This window comes from Ostrinia nubilalis, chromosome 14 (genome assembly GCF_963855985.1).
Source record: "Ostrinia nubilalis chromosome 14, ilOstNubi1.1, whole genome shotgun sequence".
Lineage (NCBI taxonomy): Eukaryota > Metazoa > Arthropoda > Insecta > Lepidoptera > Crambidae > Ostrinia > Ostrinia nubilalis.
Genome location: NC_087101.1, coordinates 13,780,854 through 13,804,299, shown reverse-complemented (window position 1 = coordinate 13,804,299; position 23,446 = coordinate 13,780,854). Strand labels below are relative to the sequence as shown.

Below are 23,446 nucleotides of genomic sequence, written 5' to 3'. Positions count from 1 at the left end.
TCGTTTGGAATGGGCAAGGATCGGATCGCATGAAAGGGATCGCAAAAGTTAAAACTTGTTACGGTATAATGATGGATCTTATTCTATGTAGAAAATAATAATTGAGGCACATGACAGTTCTTTTAGAACCAACCAAGTAAGAAACAAACTTAAGTATATTTATACTCTATGCGTATCCTATGTAATACCTATGGAAGTTTTACCTTATTTACCGAGTTTATACGACATACGTTTACAGTTGATTTTGCACGGTTTTGTAGATTACTAAACATTTACATTTTTCTCAAAAGTAGGCTATATTTAGATAATATTTCAGTCTTTAAACTATAACGTCATGAATTTGTGGTTAGAAAGAGCCTAGGTTCGATTTTAACATTAAAACAAATTGTTTCTTTGGATTTTAGCCCGCAGTTCTTATGTTAGTAGTTAGAACTAAATAGACGTTAAAAGAGATCAACTTAACCTACAAAACATGAAGAAAATCTAAGCTAAGAAGAATAAGTTAAAAAAATAAAACTATTCCTTAAAACATCTGAAACCCTCTTAACGCTTAAGTTACAAAGTCATCTCAGTTTAGGTATTATCGTTTGAAAGTTCCCCGACTTTGTCGTCAGAAATATTTAAATCGCAATATTCCCGGCATCTTATCTTTCACGGGACGTTAAACCTTTTAGGGTCTCGCGTCTCTCATAATAATCAGAGTTTACTTTTTTTTTATTTTTTTTTTTTTATGTGTGATAGGAGGCAAACGAGCAGACGGACTTATACTTCCGTATACTTTAGGCCACTTGTACACTAGATGCTTTGTAAGTTGTGGAAAATCAAGAACAGAATTTTTGAGCCATGGCTGTGTTGTTTTTTAATGACTCAAGCCTGAACTGTCCTAAAAACCTGATAACAAAATAACCGAATTAGTTTTAACTATTTAGGGTTTGGATAATTACTTAATATTATAATGGCAGTGCCTTGATTACTTTTTTACCCGACTACGGCAAAGCAAAAGGAGGGTTAATAGTTTGACAGGCTATGTATGTATGTATGTATGTATGTATGTATGTTCATGTGTTCCCTCGTAACTTCTAAACTACTTATCAGAATTCGACAAATGACATATCATTAGAAGCGTCTTAATTGTCCGCTGGTTATAGGCTATATGGAGTTTCACAAAATCGAATGTGGCGCCCTCTAGCGGACAAAACATACAGAGTAAAAAAATAAAGTTAAGATAAATATGCCGTGTTTGGTATCATTTGAAAGCGCTTTACTTGTACATTTCGAATATATATATATTACTAGCATTTGCTTGTGACTTTACCTGTATTCATGGGCTGATTGCATATAATTCAGATCTTTTCGTTCATAGCTTCTTTACTACTTATTAGTTCATCAATTTAACTTTTGTTAATATATATTATGCGCCACAAATACACTTTAACACCAAAATAGTACAAATAATAAAAAGTAAAAAAACTAAAACCCAACTACGACAAAAAACGACGCTGAAAAAGTATAAAACAAGATTTTCAGAATACTGAACTGAACGAAGTTGCCAATGTAGTTGCATAGTAATTTTCATGTTTGGAAAGGCGTAGTCACACGTTACTTAAACCTACCTACCGTAGCACTTTGACAACGTGTGACTGCGGTTTTCCAAACATGAAAATTACTATGCAACTACATTGGCAACTTCGTTCAGTTCAGTATTCTGAAAATCTTGTTTTATACTTTTTCAGCGTCGTTTTTTGTCGTAGTTGGGTTTTAGTTTTTTTACTTTTTTAACCTGAAAATTCGTTAATTCATCTATCTTTTTCGTCCTATACTTTTAATTAATTTCTTGCCAGTCAAATTTTGCTATGTATGTTTTTTTTTTAAATTTCACTCAAGCTCTACCACAAAAATGAGTCCTGCAGTTACGAAACGAACAGTGTGCTTAGTGCAAATTTGCATTGAACGTCGTCGCTAAATCTATGAAGATTTTAGTTATTGAAAGTAGTTATCCATTAGGTACGCTATACAATGTGTACATACATTAATTCATGTAATTTTTTTACGCAGTCGCAAAAAAAAAAACACTCGCAACTCGTTACACGTTAAACTTGCACTAAACACACTGATGGCAAAAACTTCAGTGTGCTCGTACCCTAACACGTCACAACAATCACGACAACTCAACCAGACGACGATCGATCTCAAGTAACCAATTTGACTCCGAATTAGGTCAGAGTACCGACAACCGTGATGGAAAATGTAAAGCTAATATCTAGTGAAAACCGCTTTTACGGTAAATTGATTTCGCGTGAGAAAATGACTGAAACGTCATTTCATATTCATGACGATAATCTGGTTGGACGGTGTACACTCAGCTTATCTGATTGGTTACAAATTGGTTCTAACTTTTCTTATATTCGCATTTTTTACTGTCAATTACCGAGGAAATAAAACTGACTTTACTTTCAGCGCTCTATTTGGTTTCAACTGTCGGCGCTCTACTTGTTTTCTATTCAAGATTTGCCTTTACTTTATCACGTACGCGTACTTAATCTTAGAACTGAAGAGTGACAATACTACAGTTAGGCTGGTTTTAGTGTCACGCGGACTGTCAGTGCGGATCGCTCCGCACAGCCGATCTGTATAAACTGCTAGGGAGCGAGCGGTTCCTCCGGACCGCATTACTCTAAAACGCTCCCTAGAAGTTCATACAGATTGGCCGTGCGGAGCGGGTCCGCACCGGACACAGTACACAGTGCTGAAAGTTGTCCACTAAACACACCGCTTAGCTTTTGTAGGGAAACTCACATACCGCTCGACACAGCCTGTACAGCTCTTATCTCCACGCATTTTCTTTTAACAATCAGCCTATTTTTTTGTTTTTAAGTAGCATCTATAAATAATCTATACTATTAATATTATAAAGCTGAAGAGTTTGTTTGTTTGTTTACTTGAACGCGCTAATCTCAGGGACTACCGGTCCGATTTGAAAAATTCTTTCTGTGTTAGATAGCCCATTTATTAAGGAAGACTATAGGCTATAAACAATTATGCTACGAGTAATAGGTGCAGAGAAAAAATGAAAAATGTTGCGAAAACGGGTTTTCACGCGTACGAAGTCGCGGGCACAGCTAGTTATTATAATAAAATTGTTTAAGATGACACAATGCTTATCTTGGTATACCTTCTACCGCTCATCTTTGGTGGATAAAGCCTTAGGCTGAGTTGCACCACCTAACTTTAACCGTAACTATGACGATAACCGGAGCTTTTTGTATGGACAGATTTTTGACGTTTGTCAAAGTTAAAGTAAGATGGTGCAACCCAGCCTTACAATCATAACTGCTCCCAAACAACACATTTATCCATCGTATAATGTGAGGAGGTATGTCCCCTCAAGGAGTCCTCAAATATTAGTTTCAATTAGTTACGGAATCGTAACGCTCCCCTCACGTCACGCAAACGTTGACGAATCGGTGACGATGTGGTGGAGACAAATGAATAGCGACAGATCTATTTAGATTAATATGGATCTAGATAGGTAAGTAATATGTTTGAAATTAATGTTTTGTTACTCGCACTCATAGCGTTAGGGTGAGAGAAAAAGACGGATAGAGTCGAATGATGAAAATATTGCCAAAAATTACGCGAATGTGCAAAGTAGGTACAAAACATGGAAAACAAACAAGGACGTTTTGATATCATTAGTTATTTAATAGTTACTTACCATAATTAATTAAATCTGAAGCTACTAGAGATTATAAGAATATTATTAAGCAACCCTCTTTCTGGCACAGTCGGGTAAATATTACATTGGATTTAGTATACATTTCAAACCAAGCAAACATTTGCACTAGAGCTTATTCTAGCAAGGATTAAAAGAAAATGAGATCTCAACGAACGCAAAATAAACACCAAAAAAGTAGTGAACTCGACGGCACGATGAGAGGGAACATTTCTTACGACTTCTGACCGTTTCTTATCTTTAGGGTTTCGGGTGAAAATACGAGCATTTCAAATAAAAAAGTCTGCCATTCTTTCTATTCGTGTTAAAAACAATTAGCTGAAAACAAGAAGGCGTTGATGGTTTGCCCGTTTTTAGTGAACGGCTTGCCAAAATGTTTATGGCTATATAAAAAAAAAAGTGCTAATTAGTTTACAGTCCAATCGACCAACATTTTTGTCAGAGCCATCCCAGACAGTCGAATTTCAAATAAATGTTAATATTTTAGTAGTCCAAGGACTTATTTCGACAACCTAGGTCAGACTGTCCTGGGGCCGCAGAACGGGGAGAGCCGGCCCCAAATAATGGGAAAGGGCTAAGGCAAAGAAGAAAAAGAAAAGTTAATATTGTAAATTCTAATTGGTAGTGTAGACGTACCAAAATGTAGTGTAAATAAGCAGAGCCCCCACTTGGTGGACCGACGACTTGGTGAAGGTAGCAGAAAGCACCTGGATGCGTGCAGCGCAAGACCAGTCGTTGAGTAATTCCATGGCCAAGGCCTTTGTCCAACAGTGGACGGAATTACGTTACGTTGAATATTCGATTAATTCATGTATGAGTCAGGTAACACAGAGTACTAGGACCTCCTTATCTTATAAATTATTACAACTTAATTAACCTTGATTCCCGTGACAGTCAATGCCCATACTCATGATTATTTATAACTTATGACCGATGATCATGACCGATAAAACATTCTGCAGCTGTTTGCATATCTAACATTATTATAATTGCACAAAATACTACATTGTTTTATAAATAACTAGAAAAAATCTAACTGTCTAAGATATAGAAAGTTAGATTTCACAAAACACTACATTATTTTATAAATACCTAACTTGAAATAATCGAACTGACTAAAGTGAGAATCGAACTCACGACCTGTCGCTTGCTGGGCGATCGACCTCTACCTCAGGAAGTTAGATTTTTCAAGTTAGTTATTTATAATTTAGTTTGAAATATGACTCTTAGCGCCAAGAAATTTTAATACTTAACTACCTACATTATTTATTTTGGATCCCTCTAAGTATAATCTCATCTCACCCTTGGCCATTTTCCGTTTTTCCAAGTCTGAGAGCTCTCAACAGCGGTATAATTAAACACGGCTTAAGACTTTAACGACTTCTTGCGATTTTTTGCGATTTTTCGCGATGCCTACATTATTAAGCGTAACACGGTTAAACTAGTCTGGAAAGTTTGGAAAATGACATTTTTAACTTCGCCAGGGGAAGTTGCGAAGTTAGATTTGGAACCTTTGAGATTTGAGATGGAAATGTTTATTTTGAAATGCTTTTGATCTTTTTATGATGTCAGCAAATGTAATTTGAATTTTTAGAACTAAAATCGAGTGTCGTACCTATAGGAGAGATATTATACTGACCTACCATCTTTTATTTTTCAATGTTAAGTTTTAAAAGTCGCTTCAATTTTTAAAAACAAAATATTCGACATGAGTAGTAAAATATTTTTAAGGTCCGATATTATTAGTAGGTACCTACAGTTAAACCTACGTCAAACTACATATTAGGTCAGTACATTTTTTATGTAAGAATGCATCTATTACAACTGTATAAAATTTCACAATGTTTATCTTGCTATCAAAGCTGATTTAGCCAAGGACCATAGTTTGTCAACTACCGCTATAGTAAACAAAACGAAACAAACATTATCAATCTTTGTACGTTTTAATTTAGCTGAGCTGTCGTATGTAGTAAGCAAACAATACTATATCTCTTTATTTGAAACACAAGCAAACACAATATCAGGCAAGTTTAATAGTTACGTAAGTCAAACAACAGAAACTGCTACGCCTAGCTGAACTTTGTAGTAACTATAGCCGCTCTGTGAATTTGCTGTTAAATAAACAGTAGGCAGTTACGATTAGTATTACGATCTTGTGTTTCAATTGAAGCTTTTTATTTGTAATTTTTCAATTAAAACCTTTTCATAATTTAGGAATATATTTCAAAGGAAAACACCGGTGTTATTTGTTAAAAATTAACTGTAAAAAGCTCCTAAGATACAGACACTAAGGTCCTTCCATGACACATCAATCAAGATGGATGGTGCGACAAAATTTTCTGAGCTAACAATATGCTAGAGAGTTTGTATGTTATAAGTACCTACACCTATAGCTGTTAATATATAGAATAATACACAATTACCTAACGTACACTTACCTACATAATTTATTACGTTTACAAGGGTTTGTCAAAACAACAAATCAAATAACGTGCCCATTAATTATCACATTATCACTAATGACAAAATGTCTTTTCGTTACAGGTAACAAACACAACAGTATTAAATTCCAGTAAGTATTAAGTACGAACGTTGTCAAACGAAAGGGATTCTCGTTAATAACGTTAATTACTAGTATAGAGAAACGAAGCCTTCATAGTAATGCCTATGATATGGTGCTTAAGTGTGTTCGTTAATGAATTCACCCCTCAGGTAACAAAGGCTGTTCAAAGGCTCCATTGGATAAGTGAATATTCTGAAACACTCACTATTTTCGCAAAGATCTAAAGTTTGACTGGACGTGGTAGTGCTTTGCATGTATATTGATTTCTTTAAAAAGTGACATGGAAAGAAAAAGCAATATACAATTATTTTATGATTATTAGTAGGGGAGAGGGGGGCAGCTTTGAACAATTTTCATACTTTATTAAATATCTTCCAAATTTGAACGATTTCATTATTTTTTTCTTCCTAGATAGAGGTCATGGTTATCACACAACAAAATAATGATGTTCTTCTTAATTATTCATGAACGCTTATTAAGATATTTAGATTTTTGCACAGAACTGTAAACGTTCAAAACTGCCCCGTAGTCGGGGCAGCCTTGAACACGCCTGGGGCAGTTTTGAATTAGTATTTTTTTCAATGAAATAAAACTGAATATTTATGAATGTGCATTTTTAAAATAATTAATAAACAAAATTTTAAATGATCAGTGTCATTTGGGATCAATTTAACATGTTTATTTTATTTTACATCACTCTGTTCAAAGTAACACAAAACTTAGGGATATTATTAAAAAAAAGTAAATATAAGATATATCAATTAACTAAATACTAATAAACTTTCTGTTTAATGATACATTAAAGACAAAACTGCATAATTTAAAAAATATCAATCAACTACTAAAACTAGATTTTGCCCGGACTTCACCCAGCTTGAAACTTTATCTGTCACAGTAAAGCAATCTGCTTATTTTTTATGTAAAAACCTTCTACGAAGTATTAGAAAACTTAAGGTTTCATAATACCACTTAAAAAAGAAAATTTATAAAGTTCAAAGGTGCCCCAACCATTTCGTTCAAAGCTGCCCCATGGGTATATTTCCAGAAAAAAACATAAATTTAACACCTTCGCTGCCAGCTACTGATTTATACCATTGTAGCCTAAACTAGTGATTTTTAAATTCATTTGTTCTAAGCTGCCCCTGTCCAAAGCTGCCCCCCTCTCCCCTAAGGTAAGTTTAACTGTTGATTTTATTATGTTTTTAAAAATAAAGTTTGTAAGTTATATTGAACTACAAACGAGGTTACCATGATATCCATAGGTATTATTTTGTTATCCGCCATTTTCATCTCATCTTTATGGCGTTGAGGTTAGTGACTGAGTTTCTTCCGCCACTTATTCTTAGCACCAACCCTTAAGTTGTCCCGAAGTGATGGAAGCTATTTGGGATGTGCATAAGCGCTCTGGAAAGGGCCTAAGTGCTGAATAAAAGATTTGTATTTTGGTACATCCAGTAAAATACAGTAACTCAAGGTCCTGCATAGTTGTTAATATAATTTGCGTCTCTCCCGACTGGAACAATCAGGTTTCGTCTCCTGCTAATTGTAGCTTTAGCAACTTCTATCTTGTTACAGTCGCAAATTAAAACGGAAACTAGTGTTGGAGAGAATTTTAAAATTTCGCTCTAAAAATAGGGACTTGAATTTTTTATGGCACTGCGAAAGTCTAGGATTTAACAGAACTATGTTCCTTGAAACATTTTCTCGGCAAGTGCAGCAACGTAAATTGTTGCTTATAATATTTTATCAGTACATTTTTTTTAGTAGGTATCTATCTACCTTTATGAAATGGTCTTCTTTGAGTCTCATGTGAATGTAAGAAATAGAGGCTTACCAAAAATAGAGTCATAATTTTCATTCATTCCTAACATAACTATTACGTTAGCTTTTTTTATTTAAAACAAATACTTTTATTTTATCATCTAATTGGATATTAAGACAATTGAACTGCAACTTCCAAAGGAAATGTTTCAAAATTAATCAAAAATCAATGCAAATATTCTAAGATTTAAAGTCAATTAATTTGAACTAATTGCTAACTCAATGAAGCATATCCCCCTTCTAATTTGTGAATACTTTGTCGATTGTTTCCTTAATAATTCGATTCTAAAGAATCTGAGAGTTTTAGAACGTTAATTTTATAGGTTAGGTTTAATTGATTGGGGGAGCTTTTATCATCTTAATTTTTAATAACAGCCTAATGAAGTTCAACTCGGAAAGTTTTTAATTACCATGAAACAATGTTTTAAAATTACCGCCTACAGCATCCATCTAAGTCTTTAATTTTTATCTTCATTTATTTTCCTATTTGTACGATTTGTAGTCACTTATCTCTTGCTTACTTAGTTTTTTATTTCCTATTGCTTCTTGTGGTCTTATTGCAACTTATCCTTAAAGTATGAATTTTGATACGCACTTCAAGTAGATAAAATGACAGTAGAGTCGATATATTTTTATCGCAAAATAGTGCCTATTACAGCTTCACACTTTAGAAGCAACAGTGTTTATCTTGCTTGATGTATCTACATAACTCATCATTACCATTCATTACCTAGCTACGAGCAGTACCCATCGAATTGAATCGCTAATCTCCCATAGGTGGCGCTGTACATAATTAATTATTCCATAATTAGTCGCGGCGTGGATTACAGAGGCATGTGGGTGGATTACTGGATTACCAGATCCGTCATGACAATTATGTATTGAAACGTGAAGGTAATGAGTTGTAGCGTGTTACATATTATTCGTCATAACAGACAGTAATGTTTCTCTTCCTTGCCCTCATGGACTAGTTATTGAGTTCGATTTTCTTCATTCGGAGGTCCAGGGTTCGATTCCTAAGTGGGACATAAAAAATTAAAATGATTTGTGTATTTGTTCTCAATTTGTTTAGGACATTGCGGACTCTACAGGGTTCTAATAAACATTGTTTGAATCTGCATTGTTCGAATCAGCAGTCTGATGCCTGTTGTTGTGACTTGTGGTGCTGTTATCAATATTCTAATCGTGTTCGTTTGTTTTAAAAACCATTTAATTCTATGATATAATAATAATTTCTACATTATCATAAAATTGTGATTGTTATTAATAACAGGTACCTATTCGTATTCAGCCTTTCAACCGCAATTCAAACACATTCAATTATGTTACAAACGTGTTACCCACCTCTTTATTTGAGACTATCAAATTACACCTAATGTCGGGTTAAAACCTTAGTGATCATGAATTTTAATGCCATTTTATGCAAAGCAGACATCGCCCTACACTTAACGACTAGTGGACTGGGGTCTTGACATCCGAAGGGGTAGCATTACCATCTTCGCAGTCGGTTAAGGGGAAGCAATCAAGGGATGTGGAGGTAAATACAATAGGACTTGAGGGGTAAAGGGGTAATCAATGTTTTGCGTTTGCAGGCTAAAAAGCGGGGTAAGATGGGTATTTAGATACCATAGACTCTAGACTCTATTCACACAAACAAAAAGGTTCATCATTGTGCTTGTTCCTTAGTTGTATAAAAGGGTGATTTTGTTTTTCATCCAAATTTCCAGAGAGAAAATCATGTGAAAATGGCTTTGTCCACAGATTGCTAGCATATTAGTAACAGGTAAGAAAAAGAAAACATGCCTCACCTTAACTTTAATTGATGATTTTCTCTTCTACCTGTATCTAGAGCAGACTATACCTACCTACGAGTATATTCGTTACTTTCTTAGAGTATCTATAAAAATATTCTGAATGTTGTACCCTTCTTACAGCAAAAGTTCAAAATTGGGCCAATTCCAACAATATACGGGATGGCTCGCCTTGCTCATGGTTTTACAACATATTTATCGTTTTATGGCGAAATGGTGGTGGTTTTACGATAATTTTCTCTCTGAATATAATATACGTGGACGATATCATCGGGCTTTTATGCAACGATAAAGTTTAGAGGGTCAGGGGCTCGAAAATAAATGCCGGATCAAATTTAAATTTTTGTCAAACGTTTCTGCGTTTGCTGACTGTTGATTATGTGGCATGAAATCCTTACCCCACTTTCTGATTGGGACAATAAAAGTTTATTGCCTGTCAAGAGTTTTCAACTGCTTCACAAACTGCTTGCTGCAGACTCGTGCCAACCAAGGCAGTAAAAATTATGGTAAAGTATTTCAAAGTTTAGAAAATTTGATGATTTTTATTTAATCAGTAATCTGTTATGATTCTTTTCTGATACTATACTTTAATCAAACAGATATCAATACAACTTCAAAGCTGTATCTTGTTATCTCTAGCTTGACGACCGTCTTATAAATTTTTAATGTATTTTCCCAAAACTTCAATTTCATAAAATTGAATTCCCAGCGTTTAGGTTCTACTTCATTTAACCCCTGAGTGCTATCTCCCAAACAAGAGGGGCGTAATATGTTTGGCAATAACGTTTTATGCTTGTGGAAATTTAGACCGTAATGGACTCACATGCTCGGTTATAATGTCATTGCTAATGTTACCGAATTGTGTATGATAAATTTTGAAATGATAATGGAGTCCGTAGCTAGGCATACAACAGATGAAGCACTGAAGAACAAACGTTAAGACATTATCTGTAGATATAAATTGCGTTTTATCTTTTATTTCAACCCCATAAAGTACAATGAAGTTAATAGTTAGGCAGTTGGGGTGGGAATGGGCTCTGCAAATCATCCCTTGGTTTTACTTTTATTTACATCATAGCCGAAACCATTTTATGTAGTTTGAAATTTTTTCGTAATCTGACCACAGTCGTTTCTGAAGACATGCTAGAGCGTTCATGCGTTCTAGTGTCAGATTGTAAATTAGTTAGATTTAAAATTTGGCAGGCCGCTACCAACCGGCCAATCTGGAAATCATTGGGGGAGGCCTATGTTGAGCAGTGGACGTCCTGTGGCTGAAATTTTGGTGATGATGATGATGAACATTTTAACAATAGCCATACTATTTATCTCTTCAGTGCTCCAACTTCCTTAGACCCTGAATGCGATTCCTCGAATGTAGAAACGTAAAGTCGGTCCATAATTCTGCTCAAAGTTAAACTATTACGCAAAACCATTACAGTGTTTGGATTGAAACTCAAATTGAGCGGGCCTGAGGCAGTCTATACTAAACGCTAACTGTAGCAGTCAAATATTTCCGCGTATTTGGCAGACATTTCCGCAGCGTAATTTTAGCTTTGTTATCCATATAAAGAGAAGCTACACTAAGTAGGTATAAGCTTTTTCTTTGATGTAAAAGCTTTAATTGGAAATAAAGGTTACACATAAGCACATCTAAAAATCTATACTATGTATTACATACCACCATGTTTTAAGTAAATAAAAATATTTGATTTAACAGGCCTATAGAAAGCTCTTGTTGGATTCGTTTTTTAATTCGTTTAATTGCAATATTTCATTTGAAATTAGCATCATTTTAATTTTTTAGAAGATATTAAATGCAGCGGAGTAAAATAAACTGTTGTAAAATTAAATAACAGAATCATTAGTTTTGTTGATAAAATTATCCTTTCTTTCAAATATTCTGTGCAATGATTGTAACATAAACCAAATTGTGAATGATGATATTGGTGATGGTAAGCTTTTTCAATTATGTATATAAATCATCCATTTGAATTTGATCAATTATGTAGGTACTTATTTAAATCATCCGTTTGAATTTGATCGTATTAATATTTTCTGCAGTGGATAACATGCTTTACCACATCCTAGCTTCAGGATATTTTGATATACGTACAGTCAACAGAGTGTTGAATGTGTAGTTAAGACTATACCACCCTTAAGCTTTTGGTCATAGGTGTCACATTCCAACAGATCGCTAGTTGTTTGAAAGCGACAACGTTTGTTTGTTAAACCACCGAAATGAGTTTGTTCGGTAATACTGGTTTTAAGCGGTGATTTTAGTTGGTGCGGATTGTTTGCGATGTAGAGATTTATTTGGCTTGATACCTGATTAATGCTATTAGCTATAGACGATAGCTTTGCTTTTGGTACTGCAAAGTATCAAGTTTTTAAAAAGGGTTTGTATTATAATAGCATTAAAACAATTATACTTATTTATTCCGCTTGTTTGAAATTCGTTAGGAACTCTATACTTATAGGTGTTAATAAAGAAGACAAAGACATTAATAAAAATGCTTTTAGCATTAGAACTAATCCTGATCATTAAGTTTGCTTCACAATTAATCACTACTACAGACAAAAAAACACTTTAAACACAATTCAAATGATTGCATCGCACAATTTAAATTAGTATTTCTATCTTTCTTTTTTTTCTACTATGTTTTCTGTGAACAAAGTTGGCTGACTGTTGTCAAAGTTAACTGATTCATTTAAAATTTTGGCTTTTTAGTTCCATTATTATAAAATAGCACTCTCATCCAGGATTCCAGGCCACTGCGCACTGCCCCCCGGGAACTCCCGCTAAATCATATCGGTGTCCAATCTGCGGGTCAAACTGCCTGAATATTCCCCTGGGATGAGTTAATAGGGCCGTTAGATCACGTGGCTCAAATGTAACAAGGACTTTTAGTGGCTATGATATGAAATAAAATGATAAGTTTCTATTTGAGAATCGTTCACTAACAATCTCTGTCACTTAACATTTTGATCTGGAGTAGGTGGTGAAATTTGGTTGCAAGAAGGAGTATACTAAGAATAAAAGCTACAAACTACGAGACTTTACACTTCAAGACGAAGATTGTCAGTAAACCAAGATGGATAGGAGATGATAAAACACTGCACCTGTTAGACCATGGTCACAACAATACACCTACTAAATACAGAAGCTATTAAGAGACTAACGCCTGTATTTAAATATTACTATGAGATCTTACAGTGCGCGTGGACGCACAGGGTGACACGAACCAATCACAGAACTCTATTCAACGATGTGCGTTCGATTTGCTGCTTCACTTAACAAGCATCGTTTGTGTATACAGGCAATAATGTCTTTTCAGTAATAATTCACAAGATTAAAAGCAAATCTTTAGTCATAATGAACTTTTAACAACAAACTATTTCTTCATTGAAGCTATAAAAGCTATTCCAATTACCAAAAATGACAATTCTTCTAAATTAATAACGTTAAAAGAGACCAAAACAACCAAAACGAAGCCCTCTCTTGGCAGCGGCGACGAATTTAATCAAAATGAAAAACATGAGCTACAACGTCCACGGGAGATAAATTGCAGAACTCGCAACGTGATTCTAAATTGTGTTGTTTGTTTAACTTAATTGGGGACATAGAAATAGTTATTTAGGGAAATAGTTTAGAAATAAAGGAGTATTTGTAACCAATACATTATAGGGCCTATATTTAATCGCGTTAGGGTCAAACTATTTGTTAAAAGATCAGTGCGATTGGCTTTATCTTCAAAAAACGTTGTGTAAAGATAGTTACTTAATTTGTATTTGTTTTTAGAAAAGATAGGTACTTCGAATCTATCTGTGTACTCAATTATCTTTAGTATCTTCTTTTGGGGTATCTATTTTGTCATGGCTGAAATGATGATGATGATAATGATGATATCTATTTTCAATTGAACTTTTTCATTTAGTTCCTAAAGCCAACGGTTCCAAAACCGTTGGCTACAGAAGTATTGTAAGAAGATCTTCTTGATCTTTAGTGTCAATAAAAATGAAAGTTGCTTGTTAATCCCAAACGTCAACAACAAGTCACCTTTTGCCGCATTGTTTTTATCCTAAGCCCCCATCGATGCGAGTCGTCGGAACCAGTCGCAAGTTATGTAACATTACCATAACACCATAAACGGACGCAGGTGGTTTGAAGCCATCGGCCCACACTTCCAGCTTGATACACTGTAATTTGTGAACTTTGTAAGGGAATCGATTTATCGGTAGTCGGAATGTGTTGTTACGAAGGATATTCGATACCACATTCATTACTGGAACTTGTTTTGAACGCCCGGTTTTGAATTAACAAATTTTTTACAGAGCCAAAATATTGACAGCACTTTTTTGAGATTAATAATATTTCTGATTCTTTGAGTAACTTTATTCCTCATAGCGCATAGTCATTACAATTTGTTTAATCATTGATAATGAGCTTTTTATTTACTTGTTTTAGTAACTGAACGAATTAATTTTATACTTGGCACTTTAAAACACCAATAATAAAGTTTTCACACCCCTTACAAACTTTAGTATTGTGTCCTACCAGTCTCCAGCTTATAGCTCATTAAGATGCGCAGCTCAGCATTTCTCTACGAAAGTGTGGGTCACAGTCGCTGGGACCACTCCATTGTGCATTGTGACAGTGTCACTTTCATCCATATGTGTCTCAGTGAAAGCTGTTATGAGTGGTGAAATATTGCACTATTCAACCAGTAAATGAAGTGGATGTAAAATTTTGTTTTTGCAAAAGGTTTTGGATGTACTTTATTTCGGAATTTAAAAGATTTGCTGGTAGCTCGTGTTACTACTTTTATAATGTACGTGATTTTAATGAAGCTTTTTATTTTATAACAGCAATTATTGGATAAATGACTTTTTTCTACTGTACTGGTAATATGAGTTGATTTACTTATATCAACTTTTTTTGGCATCACAAACAAAAAAAATACCTGTATCAGTATTAGTTCAATTATAAAGTCATCAAAGAATCTTCAAAGTCCAATCAGAAGTATGAAGATTTTCAATACTTAAGTAAAATTAAAATCAAAGTTTCAAGAGCACAAAACGATGAAAGTCCTCCCTTCATAAAAATCTAACTGGGGGAAAATAATTTTAGAAAATCGAGATTAAAAGCAAACGGTATGAGGAAAACGGTCGTCCATTTCCCTCGAGCATCAAAAATCGGTATCGGATCTTCTTTATGTGCCCAACGAAACGTTAAATCTCCCTATCTTTACAAACCAGGTGTAAAACCTGAACTGTTAACTGCTATAGGCGGTGTTGCAATCACGATCGACCTTGCATCTCGCTGTCTCTTTCGTGCGTTTAGATCGTCAGGTGTTTTCGGTTCTGGATTGTCCAATGCGGTGCAGAACGGTGCAGTTATCTTTGGTTTTGCAAGAAAAATGGGGTATAGTTATGAAAAAAGGGAATTAATGTGGAAATGATGAAGGGATATTACGGGCATGCGTAGAAGAGTGAGACGGCGATGGCGGCCGTGCGGACAGCGGCTCGGCTCCCCAGTAGCGGGCCGCTCGCCGTCCGTGCGTCGCGTCTCTATAGTTATAACGTCACATATCAAATTTCACGCGAAAAATTTGATATTGTCGTCGATTTGTGAAGTGTCAGAAAGTTCTGCCGGTAATTGTTGTTCCTGTATTTTAGTGCTTGGTTCTGTTTATTTGCGTTTGTGTTTTGTTGCTCAGTGATTTCTAGTGTTTTGTTACCAGTAGTAGGTAATTTACTTTTGTTTTGTTTTTATAGTTTTTAATTGCTTGCGTTTTTATTTTGTGTGTCCTGAATGATATCATCAGCAGAGTTTCTTTATCGGTGTTAGCTGATAAGGGTTATCGGTGACTATGTACTGCACTAGGCATTGCATATTCAAGGATTATTTAGGTTTATTACTGTCCGAAGCATGTTTCTTACGTTTCACTTGAGTAAATACTGTATTGTTATTGTTATTTGTTTCACGTCAAATATCATGTTACATTGTTGTTGAGTTCTGTTCAATAACAAATAGTGTTTCTTATTATCCTCTTATGATAACGATACAAGTAACAATGTTTGCAAGAATTTTCATAAAACCGCTTCAAGATTTCTAGTTTCAATGTGTACTGGAAAACCTCACAGAGTTTTCTAACATGACTACTGACTAGCTAAGATTTAAAAAGATGTTGATCTGATTTCAATTATTTTAACTTTTTTAAGGCTTTAGATACATTAACTCATTCAATAAAAACGTCTAAATAGCGTTTTAATAGTTTTAAAAACTGCTTCAAGGTTTTAGTTTCAATGTTTCAACCAAAATCCCTAACGATTTAAATAACAGCCGGTCTGTTCCAGAAAAAGAGATTTGTCAAATTTGTTTAACATGAAGGATATAAAATCCCAAAAATATTGATCCAATTGCAAATATCGTGGGGCCACTTTATTGTGAATCACCAAGTGTATGAAATGAGAAAGACAAAGAAGGGATTTGAATACAAGACGAGGGGGCCCTTGAAATTGATCGTGTGCTCCCCAGCCTCTGGTTTGCCGAGCCCCCGGATACCTACTAAACTTAATACGATACAAATTTGATTTGGCGATGGCTCTATGGAGACATGTTAGTACAAGTCCTGTGGTATGATGGAGAGTGTTGATGAGTAATCCTTTAACGGTTTTACTAACCTTTATATTTGTAAACGCCTTTAAAAGATCGTTGTAGGCAATTAAGCATTTTAAAACTTTAAGCCTGAGATAACAAGAATGAGAAGTTAATTATGCAATCTGAGATGTAAATCATATTTTATGTATTTTATTCCAATAATGATTCCTCAGTATTGCTAATTTAATTGCATCAACAAAAACGTATGTACCTTTTAACATATTATGACAAAAAACGGTTAAGATCATAACCGCAAATTATATTGTAAAATTTATTAACAGCAATTGGTGCAGAGGTCCGACTCTAAAACCGGTAACTGGTTTAACATGATCATTATCGACCGTGTGCTGCGTGTGCCCACAATACTGCGTATCAGCAATATTCGAGCAGTAATTTAGAAATGGTTTAGCCCCTTTTTGTCCCATTGTCCCCATAGGGCGAGGTCGTTGACATTGGCCTTCCCTTTCACAATTTGGATTTGCGTTATTTATCATTCGATCCATAATATATCGTGCTAATCGCATATTTTATTGTGTCCGTTATACGCGTTTTAATCTGACGCAGGAACGAATTCGAACGTACCTATTGTTCTGGGACAATCCCCTTGGATTGTGGTGAATTATGCTCGTTGTTGTCTCGTCCTCGATGATGAAAGATAACTAGTGTAGTCCCGGCTTACATCCTCTGGCGTCACACAATTTTAAAGCTAAAATAAAATATTTCTGAACGCAGTCGTACGTAGGTCCCACCACGCCATCTATTACCTGTCAACTCATTCGGTTTTCCGTGTTATTGGCGTCACGTTTGCGGTCGTGAAAAATTTTGATATTTATAGTGTTTTTTCTACGAAATATTCGATACAATGGACAGAAAAAGGAAAGGAGAAGATAAACTTCATCTACTGAAAAAGATTCGACGGTTGGAAAAGAAAATAATCAGTTTACCGGAATCCGATGACGAAGGTGAGGTTATGAAAAAATGAAGAATCTGTTCGAGGCTCTGGTTTATTGGTAATAAACTTACTTATAGCAACCATGGGGGTGTTCTGTGGGAACACACGAGGTTGGCGATATAAGTAGAGCACTTTTTTGCGGCGATGTACGCATTTGTTGCATGACGCAATATGGCGGCAAGGCACGCTACGACAAAACAATACGTCTTGTCTATTTATGCAACCACTGGGGTGTTCTGTGGGAACACACACGGTTGGCAAGAGCATTTTTCGGGAATGCACGTAACTTTTATGCATGACAAGCTATGCGACTATGTTTTCTGTGATGGACGCACACGTTGTCGGCAAACTAACCTCGATGCACCCCGAGGGAATGCATGTACTTTTCGCGGTATAACGCAGCGCAGTACTGGGAGCTACCATTCAATAGTGTTTCTTTTACAGCTAAGGAGATTGAAGAAGGTGAAATTGAAAGTGAGAAGGAGAATGATCATCCAAACTCTGAATTCCTTGATGATTTTATCCTTGAGGAGGATAACAACAAAGAGGAAGAACTAGAGGATGAAGTACTAAATATATTAGGAGTGGCTCCTGCTCCAGCCCCTAAGAAAGAACTATTGCACAAACAAATTGCTGGGAGATGGTGCGAGATCCTGGAGAAAGGACTGAAAAAGGATGAAAAAGAAACAATTACAAAAGACAATCCAGCCTTCCAGAATGTGCCCAAGATGTGTGCTCCAAAACTTAACAAAGAAGTTGCCGCTGCTCTGAATGACATGGCTAAGAAAAGGGATCAAGTTATTGAAACCCGACAGAAACAAATGTCTACAGCCTTGGCTTGTGTAGGCCAAGCTCTACAGATGTGTATTGGAGATCATCAACAACAAAAACTGTCAATTATAAAGAAGCTGAATGAAGCGGGAAGGCTGCTAAGTGACTCCATATTTCTAGAAACAAAAGGACGTAGAAACTTGGTACTCTCAACAATAAATAAAGATCTAAAGGACTCATTATTGGAAACTGAGAGTGGAGATTACTTGTTTGGTGACAATCTGATTGAGAAGATAAAAACTGCTAAGGCAGTCCAAAAATCAGGAAAGGAGTTAAAAGTAATAGTGAATGACAAAAAGAAAACCTTTGTAAGGCGACCTGAAACCAGCGCAAAGAACGACAACAACCGAGCTTTAAACTGGCGGGGCCCTCCTCGGATGGGATCACAGAGGTTCCAGAGGTCAGGCGGGCCGACATACAATCGCCAACAACAAGCCAGCAAGAAGAACGAGGACAAGACATTGCCGAGACGAGGGAAGAAATAAATGCTAAGGTAGGCAGAATTAGGTTTTTTCTCAATAATTGGAAACAAATCACTAGTGACCCTGTAATATTAGATTGGGTTCAGGGATATAAAATCCCTTTCAAGGAGTTACCTCACCAGGGGTCTATACCCCTAAACAACAATTTACCGTTGGCAGACCAACGGCAAATTAGATCAGAAATCAAATTGTTACTCAGTATGAATGCTATTGAAATATGTATGCCTACAAATGATCAGTTCTGCTCTCCAATCTTTGTCATTAAGAAACCAAACGGTACCTATCGCTTTATTTTAAATTTGAAAAAACTTAACACTTTTGTAAATACTGAACATTTTAAATTAGAGGATTATCGGACAGCATGTAAGCTCATACAGAATAATGATTATTTAGTAACTTTAGACCTCAAAGACGCATATTATATGATTAATATACATGAATCATGTAAAAGGTATTTAAGGTTCTTTTTTGAAGGAAAATATTACCAGTTTAATGTTTTACCTTTTGGACTTTGTACGGCTCCACTTACTTTTACAAAAATTATGAAACCTGTCACAGCTGCTCTGAGAGAGAGAGGCTTTATTTCAATTATTTATATTGACGACTATCTGGCCATTGGTAAAAACTATACTGAATGTCTGAATAATATGAATATGACATTAGATTTATTACATAAATTAGGCTTTATTGTTAATAAAGAAAAGTGTGATCTGATTCCCAAACAGTGCTGTAAATTCTTAGGTTTCATCTTTAATACAGTAGAAATGTCAATAAGTATCTCTAATGAAAAGAAAGAAAATTGTTTAAAATTAACTAAAGAGTTATTGTCAAAGGAAGTGTTTACAATAAGGTTCTTAGCTCATGTGGTAGGTAAGCTTGTAGCTATATGTCCAGCCATAAAATATGGCATTTTATACACCAAGGAATTAGAGAGGCTAAAATTCCTTGCACTTACAAAGCATAATGATAATTATGAATGCAAAATTTCATTAAACAATAATTGTAGGGAGGACTTGACATGGTGGAAAAATAATTTAAATGATTCTAAGAATGTTATTAGGAAAAATACTTACATACTAGAGATATTCAGTGATGCGTCTACAACAGGATGGGGAGCTTCATGTGGTACAAGTCGCACAGGCGGAGTGTGGTCAGAGGACGAACTAGGCCTTCATATAAATGCTCTTGAGCTAAAAGCTGCCTTTTTCGGACTTAAATGCTTTGCAACAAAGTTAACAAAATGCCAAATACTTCTCAGAATTGACAATGTCACTGCAATTTCATATATAAACAGATTAGGTGGTATTCAATATCCACATTTACATAGTCTTGCAAAACAAATATGGCAATGGTGTGAAATAAGAGATATTTATATACTGGCTACATACATAAATACCAAACTTAATGTAATCGCAGATTTTGAATCAAGGAAACAACTAGGTAACACAGAGTGGGAAATAAATGACATCTATTTTGAACAAATAACTTCAACTTTTGGAACACCAACTATAGATCTCTTTGCAACAAGGACTAATAAGAAATGTAATTGTTTTGTTTCATGGCACCCTGACCCAGACGCATTTGCAATTGATGCATTCACACTTTGCTGGTCTCAACTGAACTTTTACGCATTCCCTCCTTTCTCCATGATCCTTAAGACCTTGGAAAAAATCATCACAGATAAAGCAAAAGGCATAGTTGTAGTTCCTTATTGGAATACTCAACCCTGGTTCCCTATGTTCATGAGATTGCTAGTTAATAAACCATTAATTTTGAAACCTGCTAAAGATTTACTTCATTTGCAAAATTCCAGAGAGCCACACCCCTTGCACAAGAACCTAAGGCTGATGGCAGGAGTATTATCCGGCAGGCCTTCATAAAATCCGGAATTAGTGAAGATTCAGCAGAGATCATGTTAGCTTCTATATCGGTTAATACATTAAAACAATATCAACCATGTATTGTCGCGTGGACTAAGTATGCAGAAGATTTAGGGCTATCAATAAATAAACCAAGCATTCCAGACGTTATTACCTATTTAACAAAAAAGTTTCATGAGGGATTGTCATATGGTAGTTTAAATTCTATTAGATCAGCATTATCATTGATTATAGGTACTCACCTTGGTACAGATGAAAGAATCAAAAGATTGTTTAAAGGATTTTTTAAGTTAAGACCTAGTGCGCCTAAATATAATGATACATGGGATGTATCCTCAGTTCTTAAGTATATTGAAACAGAATATAAAGATTCAAGTAATTTAGAAACTATAACAAAAAAGACTGCTACTTTATTAATTCTAGCCACAGGCCAAAGAGTACAAACATTATCTTTAATTGACATAAATAATTTAATTATTAAGGATGATTGTGTAACAATTAAAATTGATAAATTAATTAAGACCTCTGCCCCTAACAAGTGTCAGCCATTTCTTACATTACCCTTTTTTAGGGATAAAGCAGATATTTGTCCTGCTAAAGCGCTCTGTGACTATCTCGATGCAACAAAGCATCTTAGAAATACTGACAATTTATTTGTATCTTTTAGAAAACCGCATAAAAAAGTTTCCTCCAGCACAATCAGCCGTTGGATAAAGAAGTGTATGACCGAAAGTGGTATAGACACATCAATCTTTACCACACATAGCACCAGACACGCTACGACATCTGCAGCGTTTAATAAAGGTGTAAATATTGATGATATACGTAGAACAGCTGGTTGGTCTGGGGAATCCACAGTATTTGGAAGGTTTTACAATAGACCTATTATAAATAATAGTCTTTTTGCTGAGAGCATTTTTAGAAATTAATTATTTTATAAAATATGAATGTTAATTAGCTCATAAGAAAAACATGACTGTGATTGAATATGATAAGGATAATAGTTATTAATGAAAGTCAGAATAAATAATACTCTTTTATTTAAACATGTTTGTTTAATTTTACAATTTGAACATGTTTATTTATTTAATTTTACAACTTTTATCTTTGAACATCTACACTAGTTATCTTTCATCATCGAGGACGAGACAACAACGAGCATAATTAATAGTCAAACGAACTTACCTGTACGTGAAGTTCGACTGTAATTATGCGAAGTTGTTGTCTCGTCCGAAGATGATGAGTCCCACCCAACCCCTTGGTTATTGTAATAATTAAAAGTAAGTAATTACAAAACACCCCAGTTGTAAAATTAAACCTATGTACTTACTTTAAACTTGAATGAGTTGACAGGTAATAGATGGCGTGGTGGGACCTACGTACGACTGCGTTCAGAAATATTTTATTTTAGCTTTAAAATTGTGTGACGCCAGAGGATGTAAGCCGGGACTACACTAGTTATCTTTCATCATCTTCGGACGAGACAACAACTTCGCATAATTACAGTCGAACTTCACGTACAGGTAAGTTCGTTTGACTATTAAATATGAATTATGTTTTGGGACATGTTTTTGTTCCGAATTAATATCCTACGTGTCGTATCAGCCCTACACTGCAGCAGCTACCCCAATATTTTTAATTGCATGCAATTGATTAAAGTTAAGATTATGGGAGAAAAACCCTTACTGCGAGCAATTTGCAACAGCCGCAAGCAACAGTCTTAGCTTCATTATCTTTTTATAAGCATTAGAATTTAAATTTATATTATTAGCTTTGATATTTCAACTCATTCAAACTGTTTATTATTTAAATCTATTAGTTCTAGTGATTTGATTTTATCCAGCGAGCTGTTTATCTTATCCGTCTAGCGTTATCCTATGCAAATTCCGTCCTATATCTAGAATATTTCGAGAAAACTGTACTTTGGCTTGAGAGCTGTATTCTTTAGCATAACATGATCTGGTGTTTTCTACCTTTTAGTGGAAGGAAACTGGCTGTTTGCGATGATTATGATGCTAATGTATTCGGTTATCTAATGAAACGTTTCCTGCTTCGGTTGAAGTGTTTTAGTGCTCAGAAAGAAGAGGTATTAGTTTGGAATGTATGGTCTTTGTTGCGCCATGAGAAAGATGTTATAGTTGCGGTTCGTATGTCACGCAATACTATGGTTGAGGCATGTGAACTCTATTCTTGAAATATTTAACAGTATTAGGTGAAGTCTTTGTCATTATTTTAACTTTGAAGTAATGTTATCAAGCTTGAAAATTCGTTAAGGTATCGAGTCTCTAATTTTATTTCAAGGGATTTCGAAAATCCTGTCTTGGGATTTTTACATAAAATTCTATCAACCAATGGTATCAAGTGTCGGGTTTTGGTTGTGCATTGAAGTTAGTCAGTATAGGTAATAATACATACATCTTTTTAATAGTATTTCTCTCAAATTGTTGATACCTATAGGTACCGATGTTAAAGTGAATATTATAATTTTCTGTCTTGTACTATGTACTTATATCATTAAAATTCTTCCAAACTATCTAATAAGAATCAGATACGCCACCTTTGAACTCTACGATCATTATTCATACGGTCTTCAACAAGCCTCTATACTCTATCGCCATAAGCAGTGTTCTCAGCGTAGAAAATAATGCCTCTCGCAACACATTCCACAGTTTTTTACGCCAGTATAAATTGGCCAAAACAATGCTGCCCAGT

The 23,446-nt window shown here is 35.0% G+C and overlaps 2 protein-coding genes across 11 annotated transcripts in view; both read left to right on the top strand.

Annotated features, from left to right (window-relative positions):
- The window catches only part of LOC135078228 (protein sprint), a 290,396-nt gene that overhangs the window by 96,511 nt on the left and 170,439 nt on the right, over positions 1–23,446 (top strand). For 6 of the 9 annotated variants that reach the window (XM_063972822.1, XM_063972825.1, XM_063972826.1 and 3 more), the window contains exon 1: positions 15,477–15,675. The exons of 1 other annotated variant lie outside the window; for it this stretch is intronic. The gene's annotated coding sequence lies outside the window, so the exon portion shown is untranslated. Of the gene's footprint in view, positions 1–15,476; positions 15,676–23,446 lie in introns of those variants that run through there. 2 more of the 9 variants (XM_063972819.1, XM_063972818.1) reach the window with 2 other exon arrangements.
- LOC135077910 (uncharacterized) lies at positions 17,219–21,751 on the top strand. Of its 2 annotated transcripts, XM_063972442.1 has the most exons (3): positions 17,219–17,551; positions 17,986–18,865; positions 20,668–21,751. In XM_063972442.1, exons 1-2 carry the CDS (start codon positions 17,452–17,454, stop codon positions 18,855–18,857), a joined length of 972 nt encoding a protein of 323 aa, XP_063828512.1. In that variant the 5' UTR covers positions 17,219–17,451; the 3' UTR covers positions 18,858–18,865; positions 20,668–21,751. The 2 variants fall into 2 exon arrangements, with proteins under 2 accessions (XP_063828512.1, XP_063828511.1); XM_063972441.1 differs by lacking the exon at positions 20,668–21,751 and having other exon boundaries at positions 17,986–19,216.